Raw genomic sequence first — 14,082 nt, 5'->3', positions numbered from 1 at the left:
GGCTCAGTAGATTGTGTCTACATTGTGTTCTAGTGCTCAGTAGATTGTGACTACATTGTGTTCTAGTGCTCAGTAGATTGTGTCTACATTGTGTTCTAGTGCTCAGTAGATTGTGACTACATTGTGTTCTAGTGCTCAGTAGATTGTGACTACATTGTGTTCTAGTGCCCAGTAGATTGTGACTACATTGTGTTCTAGTGCTCAGTAGATTGTGACTACATTGTGTTCTAGTGCCCAGTAGATTGTTATCCTAGATGTTCTGGTCGCCTGTGTTGGTGTGTCAGGGGTTCTTACCCTGCGAGGTACGATCATGGAGAGGGGTTCGATGAGGGCCTTGATCGTCACCAGTTTGTAGAACCTGAACACCTCACAGGAGCTCACGTCCAGGCCTCTCTTTGGCATGATACCTGAGGGTGGAGGGACACACACACAGGAAGTTAGTAGCACTGCCTGTTTCTGACACCTTGACCAAACCAGCCCCACGTGTGTGCTTGTTGTCTATCCCCACCAGACGTGTTCATGACACGAAAGTTAAAATAACAAAACCAATATTAATTTGGGGACAGGTCAAAACACACATGAAACATTCATGGACATTTAGCTAGCTTGTTTTTCCTAACTATTTTTCCCTGCGAGATTAACATTTGGGTTATTATTTGACCTGAAATGCATATGTCCCTCTTTTTAGCTGGATCTCTGTAGAATGTGGACCCATCTCCACTCCAACAATTCATTCACAAATAAAAGGGGAAACCAAGTTCGTATTCTTTGATTAGCCCCTCCTCGTTCATCTCTCAATCCCCACGTGGGTTAGTATGCTCGTGAAAACCAATGAGTCGAAGGGAGAGGCGGGACTTGTAGTGCGTCAAGCGTCTCAAATAGAACCACGTAGAGCCTGGCTACGCAGGCGCTCGTTGATGCCGCGAGCAGTTTGAAAAGTTTGAAATGATTGAATAACATCTATGTGTACGTTTATTTAGCAACCCTCGCCCACGCAACGTGGCCTGTCTAGTCAGCATCAGACAAACACTCCCATCTCAATCACGGTTTCATTGTTTGATACTGTCCATGTCCGCTGAGTTTGTTGATTCTAAGTCTTGCCAACAAGGGACTGCAACTTGACTTTGCGTCCTATTCAAGCCCTTCAACGGTGAGTAAGTTGTTCAACTCCAGAGACAGAGGATAAGAACATTCTCTAAATGAATCACATGTCAAATGTAACTAGTGCTGCTGTTCCACCACTATGAACCCTAGTGCTGCTGTTCCACCACTATGAACCCTAGTGCTGCTGTTCCACCACTATGAACCCTAGTGCTGCTGTTCCACCACTATGAACCCTAGTGCTTCTGTTGTTCCTGCTGATGGTAGTATTATTCATGTCGTAAGTCATTGTCATCATAACACATGACTGAAAGCCTTGGAATCACCTTTTTGGCTAGTCAAATCAACTGGGTCATTTGCACATCTGGTTTGGTTGCAGGTGCACACAGTGTATGTGTGTGTACGTGTGTGTGCATGTGTGTGCGTGTGTGTGCGTGTGTGTGTGTGTGCGTGCGCGTGCTTACCCATTCCTTTCTGAGGAGTGTGTGAGCGGTACTCTGTGAGGAAGTGCATGTAGGGCTTCTCTGAGCTGATCTCATAGTACCGGATATTACCATCACCCTGAGAGAGACAGAGAGAGATGGAGAGAGAGACATAGAGAGAAAGAGATGGGGAGAGAGAGATGGAGAGAGAGACAGAGAGAGATGGGGAGAGAGAGAGAGACAGAGAGAAGGAGATGGGGAGAGAGAGAGACAGAAAGAGATGGGGAGAGAAAGAGATGGGGAGAAAGAGAGAAACAGAGAGAAAGAGATGGGGAGAGAGAGAGATGGAGGGAGAGAGAGACATAGAGAGAAAGAGATGGAGAGAGAGAGACAGAGAAAGAGATGGGGAGAGAGAGAGAGATGAGAGAGAGAAAGAGATGGGGAGAGAGAGAGACAGAGACAGAGAGAAAGAGATGGGGAGAGAGAGAGAGATGAGAGAGAGACAGAGAAAGAGATGGGGAGAGAGAGAGACAGAGGCAGAGAGAAATAGATGGGGAGGGAGAGAGAGATGGAAAAGAGAGAAAGAGAGAGAGAGACAGGGAGAGAGAGACAAAGAGAGAAAGAGATGGGGAGAGAGAGAGACAGAGACAGAGAGAAAGAGATGGGGAGAGAGAGAGACAGAGACAGAGAGAAAGAGATGGGGAGACAGAGAGAGAGAGAGATGGGGAGACAGAGAGAGAGAGAGAGAGAGAGAGATGGGGAGAGAGATGGAGAGAGAGACAGAGAGAAAGAGATGGGGGGAGAGAGACAGAGAGAAAGAGATGGGGAGACAGAGAGAGAGAAAGAGATGGGGAGACAAAGAGAGAGAGAGAGATGGGGAGAGATGGGGAGAGAGACAGAGAGAAAGAGATGGAGGTAGAGACAGAGAGAAAGAGATGGGGAGAGAGAGAGACAGAGAGAAAGAGATGGGGAGAGAGAGACAGAGAGAAAGAGATGGGGAGACAGAGAGACAGAGAGAAAGAGATGGGGAGAGAGAGAGAGAGAGAGATGGGGAGACAGACAGAGAGAGAGAGAGATGGGGAGAGAGATGGAGAGAGAGACAGAGAGAAAGAGATGGGGGAGAGAGACAGAGAGAAAGAGATGGGGAGACAGAGAGAGAGAGATGGGAGAGAGATGGAGAGAGAGACAGAGAGAAAGAGATGGGGAGACAGAGAGAGAGAGAGAGAGATGGGGAGAGAGACAGAGAGAAAGAGATGGAGAGAGAGACAGAGAGAAAGAGATGGGGAGAGAGAGAGACAGAGAGAAAGAGATGGGGAGAGAGAGACAGAGAGAAAGAGATGGGGAGACAGAGAGAAAGAGATGGGGAGACAGAGAGAGAGAGAGATGGGGAGACAGAGAGAGAGAGAGAGACAGAGAGAAAGAGATGGGGAGAGAGATGGAGAGAGAGACAGAGAGAAAGAGATGGGGAGACAGAGAGAAAGAGATGGGGAGACAGAGAGAGAGAGAGAGAGATGGGGAGAGAGATGGAGAGAGAGACAGAGAGAAAGAGATGGGGAGAGAGACAGAGAGAAAGAGATGGGGAGACAGAGAGAGAGAGAGAGACCGAGATGGGGAGAGAGATGGAGAGAGAGACAGAGAGAAAGAGATGGGGAGAGAGACAGAGAGAAAGAGATGGGGAGACAGAGAGAGAGAGAGAGAGAGAGAGATGGGGAGAGAGATGGAGAGAGAGACAGAGAGAAAGAGATGGGGAGAGAGACAGAGAGAAAGAGATGGAGAGAGAGACAGAGAGAAAGAGATGGGGAGAGAGAGAGACAGAGAGAAAGAGATGGGGAGAGAGTGATGGAGAGAGAGACATAGAGAGAAAGAGATGGGGAGAGAGAGAGACAGAGAGAAAGAGATGGGGGGAGAGAGAGATGGAAAGAGAGAGAGAGAGATGGAAATATATGGGAGAGAGAGAGAGAGACAGAGAGAGATGGAGAGACAGAGAAAGAGATGGGGAAAGAGAGAGAGAGATATGGAGAGAGACAGAGAGAAAGAGTTGAGGAGAGGGAGAGAGAGAGAAAGATGGGGAGAGAGCGAGCGAGAGAGAGAGAGAGAGAGAGAGAGAGAGATAGAGAGAGACAGAGAGAGAGAGAGAGAGAGAGAGAGAGAGAGAGAGAGAGAGAGAGAGAGAGAGAGAGAGAGAGAGAGAGAGAGAGAGGAAAGAGAGAGAGAGAGAGAGAAAGAGAGAGGAGAGAGAGAGATAGAGAGAGAAGAGGGAGGTAGAGAGAGAGACAGAGAGAAAGAGTGGAGAGATGCGGAGAGAGAGGGAGAGAGAGACAGAGAGAGATGGAGAGAGAGACAGAGAGAAAGAGATGGGGAAAGAGAGAGAGAGAGACAGAGAGAGAGAGAGAGAGAGAGAGAGAGAGAGAGAGAGAGAGAGAGAGAGAGAGAGAGAGAGAGAGGGAGGTAGAGAGAGAGACAGGGAGAAAGAGAGAGACACCTGTCAAACATGTAGGCATGTTTGTGTGTGTGCTCTTGTTCTTGAAGAGTCAACCATTTAAAACATAGTAGAATTCATTCAAGCAGAAGACCTTGATGGGAATGTGTTGTGTCTCAACCAGCCATGTACCAGAGACCCACCTTCCCTGCTATGTAGAGCATGTGTGTGTCTGGGTCGTAGAAAGGGAAGAGCACCCCAGACGAACCATCTAGGTCCTCCTGTAACAAAGGCACATCTAGGTCCTCCTGTAGACGCACACACACACACACACACACACACACACACACACACACACACACACACACACACACACACACACACACACACACACACACACACACACACACACACACACACACACACACACACACACACACACACACACACACACACACAATTACTTAATCAACTAAACTTGTTAAAACTCAAGGCAAGAACACCTTCTAACTTCAATAAGAATGGAGGTTTCATTAAAGTTGACATGGACATGTCTCCCAGTACAGAATTAAAAAGATTGACTGTTTAAAACCCCCTAGTCATAATCTCCCTTCCCCCTCAGATTCACACACACACCAACATACAGTGGTTGTTTTCAAATAAAATACTGGTTGTTGTGCAACAAACACATGCAGGGAGGAATCAGATGATAAATGACATAAGCAAAACAGATACTATTTGTGTTTGGGGCTTTTGCATGAAAGCATCCCGCAGGATTTCTATTTTGAGATACACCCATTTGGCACCAGAGGGAGCCGTTGTTTGATCACAATAAGATGAAGTCACCACTAATTGACACTGATCTAAGGTCAGTTTTGAATTTGCCCCCCTGAATTTGGGAAGCAAGCTGTTCCTAGCACGGTTCCTCAGGGTCAGCCTCTACCAAAGTACGATGAAGTTGCTCCTACACACTGCTCTAAGGTCAGTTTTACATATCCTTAATGGTTGATATCAGCGATTGTGGGTGAGACAGCAAATCCTAGCAGTGTGGTTGTGCCTGGTCCTTCTGTAGCTCAGTTGGTAGAGCATGGCGCTTGTAACGCCAGGGTAGTGGGTTCGATTCCCGGGACCACCCATACGTAGAATGTATGCACACATGACTGTAAGTCGCTTTGGATAAAAGCGTCTGCAAAATGGAATATATATGGTCTCAGAGGGCCATCTGTCAACATGTAAACTGACCCTAGATCTGTGCCTAACGGCAGCCTCTATCAGTAGTGTGGTTGTGTACCTGGTCCCAGAGGGCCATCTGTCAACATGTAAACTGACCCTAGATCTGTGCCTAAGGGCAGCCTCTATCAGTAGTGTGGTTGTGTACCTGGTCCCAGAGGGCCATCTGTCTATGGTTCCAGCGGGAGCTGCCGGTGGACAGCAGCATCTTGAGGTTCCCCAGGAACAGCACCTTGCTGGCTTTGTGGTTCTTACAGTTGGCCTCCTGAAAACACAGCAGGAAACAAACAAATGAAAAAACTAAAAAGGTCTTTGACAAGAGGTTTATTTCTAAATGTTTTCTTGAGTCTATATTTAACCAGATTGGTCAGAGATGATTTGAAGCAGTGCCCCGGTCAGGAAGAAACATGGTGGATAGATAACCCTACAGAGTTGTTTTAACTAATGTATTCACATTGCATCACAGGGATGTTATGGGTGTCATGCTCCTGGGGTTGCAGGAGTTTCAGAAGTAAACAGTCTATTGGCGTCTGTATAAACATGATATTTTAAACGTCAGCACATCGTGTCTGCACAAATAGGTCTTTGCAACATCACTGTGTCACTATCTGCACATTGCCACGTCAGCTGGTTTGAGGGGCGGAGAGGAGAGTGAGAACATGAGTCATGGGGTGGGCGGGTGGGTGCAGATCCCAGGGGTCTATGGGGCTGCCGACGGGGAGGTGTCAGTTTTGGCTGTGTGGTGCTGGAGGGGCGTGGAAGGGCACAGGACAAGGAGAGAAGGAGAATCCTAAGCACCATGTTGATATAAATAGTAATTATATCACTGTTACCGAGGACAATAGCATTACGACAAAAAATGTAATAAGTGAATAGAACTACATACAAACACACAAACCCAGCAGCCCCACCCGTACAGACCTGTAGCAGGTTCCCAGTGCGTGGCTCTAGAACCCTGATCTTCTTGTCCTTGCAGGACGTGGCCAGCCTGCTGCCATCGGTATTGAAGGACATGGAGAGCACCACATCAGTGTGGTGGCTGATGGTCCGCACCGGGTTCTTTATCACCGCCTCAGGGCTGTCCAGGTTCCAGATCATCACCTGGGGAAGGACACACACGCATGTTATGAAATTAGATACTGAAAGTACAAACAGATTGACAAAGGATTTTCAATTCTGTAACTCGACAGGCGAGCAGGGTGTGTGTGTGGGGTCCAGGGTGGCGCAGCAGTCTAAGGCACTGCATCTCAATGCAGAACCTTCAGCTCCATGGCCGGAGCCTTCTCCTGAGCCGATGCCCAGTCTAAGCATGACATCCAGTCCAGCTCCAAGGTCAGAGTCTTCTTCTGCGTTGGTGCCCAGTCCAGGCACAGCGTCCAGTCCCGCTCCATTGCGGGAGCCTTCCCCTGAGCCGATGCCCAGTCTAAGCACGGCGTCCAGTCCAGCTCCAAGGTCAGAGTTCTTCTGCGTTGGTGCCCAGTCCAGGCACAGTATCCAGCCCGGTTCCATGGCTGGATTCACAGGATGAGCGGGTTCTTCGTCCCGCACCAGATCCGCCTCCGATGCTGGAGGATCCGCGAGATGGGAGGGTTCTTCATCCCGCACCAGAGCCGCCACCGACACTAGACACCCCCCCTAACCCTCCCTTTTGGATTCAGGATTTGCGGCCCTGTCACGTCCTGACCATAGAAAACCTTTATTTTCTATGGTGGTGTAGGTCAGGGTGTGACTGGGGGGTGTTCTAGTTTATTATTTCTATGTGTAGTCTAGTTTTTGTATTGCTATGTTGGTCTGGTATGGTTCCCAATCAGAAGTAGCTGTCTATCGTTGTCTCTGATTGGGAATCATATTTCGGTAGCCTTTTCCCACCTGTTGTTTGTGGGATCTTGTTTTTGTATAGTTGCTTTTGAGCCCTACAAGGCTGTATGTTCGTTTGTTTGTTTCTCTTTATTGTTGTATTGTTGGTTCACATTTAAAATAAATATGATGAACCCAAATCACGCTGCACCTTGGTCTACCCATTATGACGATCGTTACAGTAGACCTAGCCTATAGAAAGCTGATGGGATCCTCCTCTATTAAATAGAGGCCATCACTCTTGTTTTCTCACGCAATTGCATAGCCTAAGGGAATGTTGTGCAACATAAGCTCATGGGCTCTCGTTAAGTGTTTGATTCGATTTTCGATTACATTTTCATTGATGTCTGAGTGATTAGACGGACAATAGAGTGCTGAGTACCAGGCAGTTGTCAAGTTTGGTAGGCTTCTAATAACCATCAGCAGCATCAGAGCTTGGAGAAGCCTAATTACCATGACTAAAAAGGTCACATGGAATTTGACAGCCGTCATGACTCGTGATCGCCGGTGTGGTGTTAAAACGGTCACCGTAACAGCCCCATTCTCAACACATTTGACTTGCATTCTTATACTGTAAATTCCTACATGGGAGTCTAATATTCAAGTACTGAGGAGATCAACAGATTGCCAAGGAATCTTTAAAGGTCAACAAAGAGCAATGTTCATGTGAGGCAGATAGACAGTGATCGATTTGGGTTCCGGTCCAAGGCACTGCATCTCAGTTCTAGAGGTGTCACTACAGACCCTGGTTCGATTCCAGGCTGTATCATAACCAGGCGTGATATGGGAGTCCCATAGGGCGGCGCACAATTGGCCAAGAGTCGTTCGGGTTTGGCAGGGGTAGGTCGTCATTGTAAATAAGAATTTGTTCTTAACTGACTTGCCTAGTTTAAATAAAGCTTAACTAAAATAAAAATTGTGATGCATACTGTTGCCCTTTTCCAAGCAGATTAAGCTGCAGTAGAATGTGGTGACCCGTTTGGCTGCATTTCAACATTGATAGATTATTCCTGCCAAAGCTATTTCCAGGTTAGCTCTCACTATTCTGCATATGTGCGATATATTACATTGAGTGTGTCTGAGTATCTGTATGCAAGTGTGTGTGAGCAGGAGTAGCTGTGAGGGTATATGGGTCTGAGTGTGTGTGCGTGTGACTTTTTCACATTTTGTTGAGTTACAATGATTCAAATGTATTTGTCATTTTTTGTCAACGATCTACACAAAATACTTGAATGTCAAAGTTGAAGAAAAATTCTAACATTTCATTTTATTAATGGAAAATAAAACACGAATATATCTTGATTAGACAAGTATTCAACCCCCAGAATCACCTTTGGCAGCGATTACAGCTGTGAGTCTTTCTGGGTAAGTCTCTAAGAGCTTTACACACCTGGATCGTACAATATTTCCCCATTATTCTTTTTAAAACTCTTTAAGCTCTGTCAAGTTGGTTGTTAATCATTGCTAAACAGCCATTTTCAAGTCTTGCCATAGATTTTCAAGCCAATTGAAGTGAAAACTGTAACTAGGTCACTCAAGAACATTCAATGTTGTCTTAGTAAACTCCAGTGTATAGTTGGCCTTGCGTTTAGGTTATTGTCCTGCTGAAAGGTGTATTAGCTCTATCCCCTTTTCTTTTTGTCGAAACAAATTCCCTTGCCGATGACAAGCATACCCACAACATGCAGCCACCACTATGCTTGAAAGTATGAAGAGTGGTACTCAGTAATGTGTTGTTTTTGATTTTCTCCAAACATAATGCTGTAATTCAGGACAAAAAGGTCATTTCCTTGCCACATTTGTTGCAATATTACTTGAGTGCCTTTATTGCAAACAGGATGCATGTTTTGGAATAGTTTTATTCTGTACAGGGTTCCTTCTTTTCACTCTGTCATTTAGGTTAGTGCTGTTGATCCATCCTCAGTTTTCTCCTATCACAGCCATTTAACTGGTTGAAATCTCTGAGGGGTTTCCTTCCTCTCCGTCAACTGAGTTAGGAAGGACACGTATCTTTGTAGTAATTGGGTGTATTGATACACCATCCAAAGTACCAATAGGTTCCCTTTTTGCGAGGCATTGAAAAATCTCCCTGGTTTTAGAATACTTATTGAGGCAAGACATTTCAGCTTTTCATTTTTAATTAATTTGTAAAAATGTCTAAAAACACAATTCCACTTTGACATTATGGGGTATTGTGTGTAGATCAGTGACACAAAATCTCCATTGAATCCATTTTAAATTCAGGCTGTAACACAATAAAATGTGAAAAAAGTGTGAATACTTTCTGAAGACACTGTATACATGAGCTTGTGTATCTGAGGGTTAGTGTGTGTGTGTGTTACCTGGTAGTCATAGCCAGTACTGAAGAGCACATTGTTGGCAGTAGGGTGCCACTCGATGAGGCCCACCCTGCGGCTGTGACCCTGCAGCTCCTTCCACGGCACCGTCAGGTTCTTCAGCACACCATGGGGAGGGATGTCCCATACCTTCACCTGTTAGAGCAACACACACACACACACACACACACACACACACACACACACACACACACACACACACACACACACACACACACACACACACACACACACACACACACACACACACACACACACACACACACACCCCCACACCATGCACACACAGACAAATACACACAGACAGACACACACACACACACAGACAGACACACACACACACACACACACACACACACACACACACACACACACACACACACACACACACACACACACACACACACACACACACACACACACACACACACACACACACACACACACACACACACACACACACACACACACACAAGGACACACATAAAAAGTTACATACACACACTTCAAAGCTAACCATTGACTAGAGCCAACTCAGAGAGCCAAACTGAAAGGTGAGGAATTTGAGACTGACCAGCGGCTAATTCATAACACACAAAGAAGAGTTGTAAGTCTCAAACATGTTCCAGGTGCTAGTACAGGTCAGGGCTTCAGACTGCTATTACCTATGCCCTCCAGTTATCTTTGACTGTTTAAAAGATGTTGCTCTAACCCCAGTTGGCTACATAGTCAGTGGTATGAAATGAATGGAAAAGTGATTTTCTGTGTGTGTGTGTGTGTGTGTGTGTGTGTGTGTGTGTGTGTGTGTGTGTGTGTGTGTGTGTGTGTGTGTGTGTGTGTGTGTGTGTGTGTGTGTGTGTGTGTGTGTGTGTGTGTGTGTGTGTGTGTGTGTGTGTGTGTGTGTGTGTGTGTGTGTGTGTGTGTGTGTGTGTGTGTACACTACTGACCGTGGAGTCCTCCGAGCAGGATGCTATACAGAAGTCGTTGAAGGGGTTCCATTTGATGTCCAGTACGTTACCTCTGTGGCCTGACACTTTGGGGTGAAGGGGGTCCACCTTCCCTGTCTGAATAAAACAGATGGGGGGGGGGGCAATAGAACATTACATCAGGCATCACACTCCTGCCCTGAAGTCAGTGTGTGTTTGCAAGATTCCTAGGAGCCATGGGGTCAGGAGAAAGTGGAGTCTGAGGTTTGATCTTATTCATCATTACATCAGGTAGAAATGTGTAGGCAGGATACAGACATTAACATATAAGGACTAGGACTACGGTAAACAGGGGAAATTGCAAGATAAAATGAATATTCATTTCTCGAAGAAACCGGTCAACAAATATCCAGTATTCAAAGTCAGGGACAGAATTCGTCCAGGAAAACATGATGTAATCGGCAGACCAGCCTAGAAAATACCAAGTCTGAGTCCTCTTTACAAGTCAGGACAGGCAGCCTACCTCAGCATACTGAATGACAACCTCACTACAGAGCTAACCAGCAAGTCTATGCAAGGCGGCATAGCAAGCCCTTCACCTACTTGAAGACAATTGAGCAATGGGCAATGACAGCAAGGAATAGTTTACGAATAATTAACTTCAATACCCTAGCTGGCTAACATGACGGGCAAAGGTGGTACATAAAAAAGTAATTTAAGAAAGAGTGTAAAAACAGTTTTAAAAGCCAACCGTATTGATGTGTTTTATTCATTAGATGTCTGTCAACTCAGACACTTCCTGAATAGATCTAGACATAATCTATCAAGATCAGCAACTTATGACAGAGGTGAGCATGTTGAGCAATGCTGGGGCGTGTTCACTATTCACCATTGTTTTAACACAACATGTCTCTATTACACAATCCTTATGGTCTCAATCTGATTTGCATCAGACAATTCAAGAAGTTTAAGAATGCAGTAATCCAGGCCTGTCTTAGCTCCCTTACTAATGAGTCTGAAAAGAACCCCTCACAGGTGTGTTGTGACAGGTGACTGACACAACACACATACACACACTGCATGACATCATTGGTGTCCAGGAGGAGCATGGTGTGTGTGTGTGTGTGTGTGTGTGTGTGTGTGTGTGTGTGTGTGTGTGTGTGTGTGTGTGTGTGTGTGTGTGTGTGTGTGTGTGTGTGTGTGTGTGTGTGTGTGTGTGTGTGTGTGTGTGTGTGTGTGTGTGTGTGTGTGTGTAGGCAAGGTGTGTTTGGGATAGGGGGGTGAGCCCTGAAACTACATGAATGCCTCAGTCTAAGAACATGCTGTCAGAGAGAGAGATGGGTCATACATGTATTAGATTATAGGGACCAAACGGTGTGTGTGTGCGTGCTTGTGTGTGTGTCGGGGTAGGGGAGGGCGTCTCTGAGACAAGCCATAGTTTCAACTCCTTGCGACGGGTGGAGGGGGACATAGGTGAGTTATGTCATTCCTGAGTCCCTATGTAACTCCTGTCTGAGCCAAGAAGAGGAGTAGGATAAATTCAGAGAGAGAGAGAGAGAGACCCCTTCAAGAAGAAAGAGGGGAAAAAGGAGGGAGAAGACAGGAAAAAGGGAAGAGGGAAAAGAGGGAGGAGCGGTGGATCGAGAGCCTTTCTGATGAATCACTGCAAGGTCTTTGATAAATGAAAGCCTGTAAATTCAGCTGGTGTTCAGGTGAAGAGGTCTGGAGGTGCTATAGCCGTACAGGGAGTTGAAAGAGAAAGCCAAGTTCAGTGGAGAGGTCAACACAATGCCTCCACTGATAAGAGGCTCCACATAATAAGGACATCTTTGTATACGTCATTTACGAGTCAGATTGATTTTTGATATCTAGACAGCAAAGGGAAGGAGGGAGAAAGAGTTTGTGGAGGGGTAACAAAATAAAGATGACAGGTGTTTTAGGAGGGAAAGTTATGGGTTCGACGGTTTAACTTTCCCTGCATTTTCTTTCTGTCTTTTTCCCCCCGGTCTTTGGCTGGGGCGCTGTTTGAAGTGAACCCCCAAAACATCAGCCTTAGCAACAGACTACAGAGGGCTTGGAGGGATACCTCAACATGAAAGGGCAAAGCTAAAAACAGACATTTTAGGTAATATAACACAGCAGGGCATCTCATACAATATGCCCAGAATCTATCAAAATGTGAAGACCCTCAAATACTCACTAATTCAACAACAATGACATCACCGTGTAGGTAGAAGTTACCCCTAACGACTGATATTCTGATCCCAGACCTATGGTTAAGAAAAACTTCTACCTCGATGAGGGAGAGATTTAACTCACGTGATGGACAGAGAGGACCAGGAAGGCTCCGCCTCCGGCGCACTCTGTGATGACGGCAATGAAACGCGGGTTGACGGCGCAGAAGTGGTTGTCGTGGACGCTCCGCGTGATGGGCACGCCATCGTAGCAGTTCTCCTTGGTGGCGGCCTTACCGAACACGTGGCGGAACTTGGAGCTGCGATACTGAGGACGCCATGTCATCTAGGATGGAGAGAGCAAGAGAGTGAGAGAAAATGTAGAATCCTGTTTTTTGGATCAACATCATACATCACTACACAAACACATTAGACAGAGCGGAAGACAAGGCAGAGGAAGGGAGAAGTAGGGAGAGAGAGATGGAGGAGGGGAGGAGGAGGGAGAGAGAGATGGAGGAGGGGAGGAGGAGGGAGAGAGATGGAGGAGGGGAGGAGGAGGGAGAGGGAGGAGGAGGAGGGGGAGAGAGATGGAGGAGGGGAGGAGGAGGGAGAGGGAGGAGGAGGAGGGAGAGGGAGGAGGGAGAGAGAGATGGAGGAGGGGAGGAGGAGGGAGAGGGAGGAGGAGGAGGGGAGGAGGAGGGAGAGAGAGATGGAGGAGGGGAGGAGGAGGGAGAGGGAGGAGAGGAGGGGAGGAGGAGGGAGAGAGAGATGGAGGAGGGGAGAAGGAGGGAGAGGGAGAGGGAGGAGGAGGAGGGAGAGAGAGATGGAGGAGGGGAGGAGGAGGGAGAGGGAGGAGAGGAGGGGAGGAGGAGGGAGAGAGAGATGGAGGAGGGGAGGAGGAGGGAGAGGGAGAGGGAGGAGGGGAGGAGGAGGGAGAGGGAGAGGGAGGAGGAGGAGGAGGAGGGAGAGAGAGATGGAGGAGGGGAGGAGGAGGGAGAGGGAGGAGAGGAGGAGGAGGGAGAGAGAGATGGAGGAGGGGAGGAGGAGGGAGAGAGAGATGGAGGAGGGGGAGAGAGATAGAGGAGGGAGAGAGATGGAGGAGGGGAGGAGGAGGGAGAGGGAGAGGGAGGAGGGAGGAGGAGGGAGAGAGAGATGGAGGAGGGGAGGAGGAGGGAGAGGGAGAGGGAGGAGGGGAGGAGGAGGGAGAGAGAGATGGAGGAGGGGGAGGAGGAGGGAGGGGAGAGGGAGGAGGGGAGGAGGAGGGAGAGAGAGATGGAGGAGGGGAGGAGGAGGGAGAGAGAGATGGAGGAGGGGAGGAGGAGGGAGAGGGAGGAGAGGATGAGGGGAGAGAGATAGAGGAGGGGAGAAGGAGGGAGAGAGAGATGGAGGAGGGAGAAGGAGGGAGAGAGAGGAGAGGATGAGGGGGAGAGAGATAGAGGAGGGGAGGAGGAGGGAGAGAGATGGAGGAGGGGAGAAGGAGGGAGAGGGAGGAGAGGAGGAGGGGGAGAGAGATGGAGGAGGGGAGAGAGATGGAGGAGGGGAGAAGGAGGAGAGGAGGAGGGGGAGAGAGATGGAGGAGGGGAGAAGGAGGGAGAA

General features: G+C 47.7%; 1 protein-coding gene across 1 annotated transcript; it reads right to left on the bottom strand.

Annotated features, from left to right (window-relative positions):
- Window positions 1–294: 294 nt before the first annotated feature.
- LOC124028026 (coronin-2A-like) lies at window positions 295–12,841 on the bottom strand (the record flags this gene model as incomplete). The annotated part of the gene is made up of 8 exons (XM_046340191.1): window positions 12,632–12,841; window positions 10,334–10,450; window positions 9,372–9,521; window positions 6,094–6,273; window positions 5,321–5,437; window positions 4,146–4,250; window positions 1,566–1,662; window positions 295–407 (listed from the first exon to the last, which is right to left on the bottom strand). Coding segments are annotated over exons 1-8 (1,080 nt in total), but the record flags the coding sequence as incomplete, so codon positions are not given.
- Between the last annotated feature and the right edge of the window lie 1,241 nt (window positions 12,842–14,082).

This window comes from Oncorhynchus gorbuscha, unplaced genomic scaffold (assembly GCF_021184085.1).
Source record: "Oncorhynchus gorbuscha isolate QuinsamMale2020 ecotype Even-year unplaced genomic scaffold, OgorEven_v1.0 Un_scaffold_3644, whole genome shotgun sequence".
NCBI classification, from domain to species: Eukaryota; Metazoa; Chordata; class Actinopteri; order Salmoniformes; family Salmonidae; genus Oncorhynchus; species Oncorhynchus gorbuscha.
Note: the sequence above shows the minus strand (reverse complement) of the source record. Positions and strands in the feature narration are given on the sequence as shown.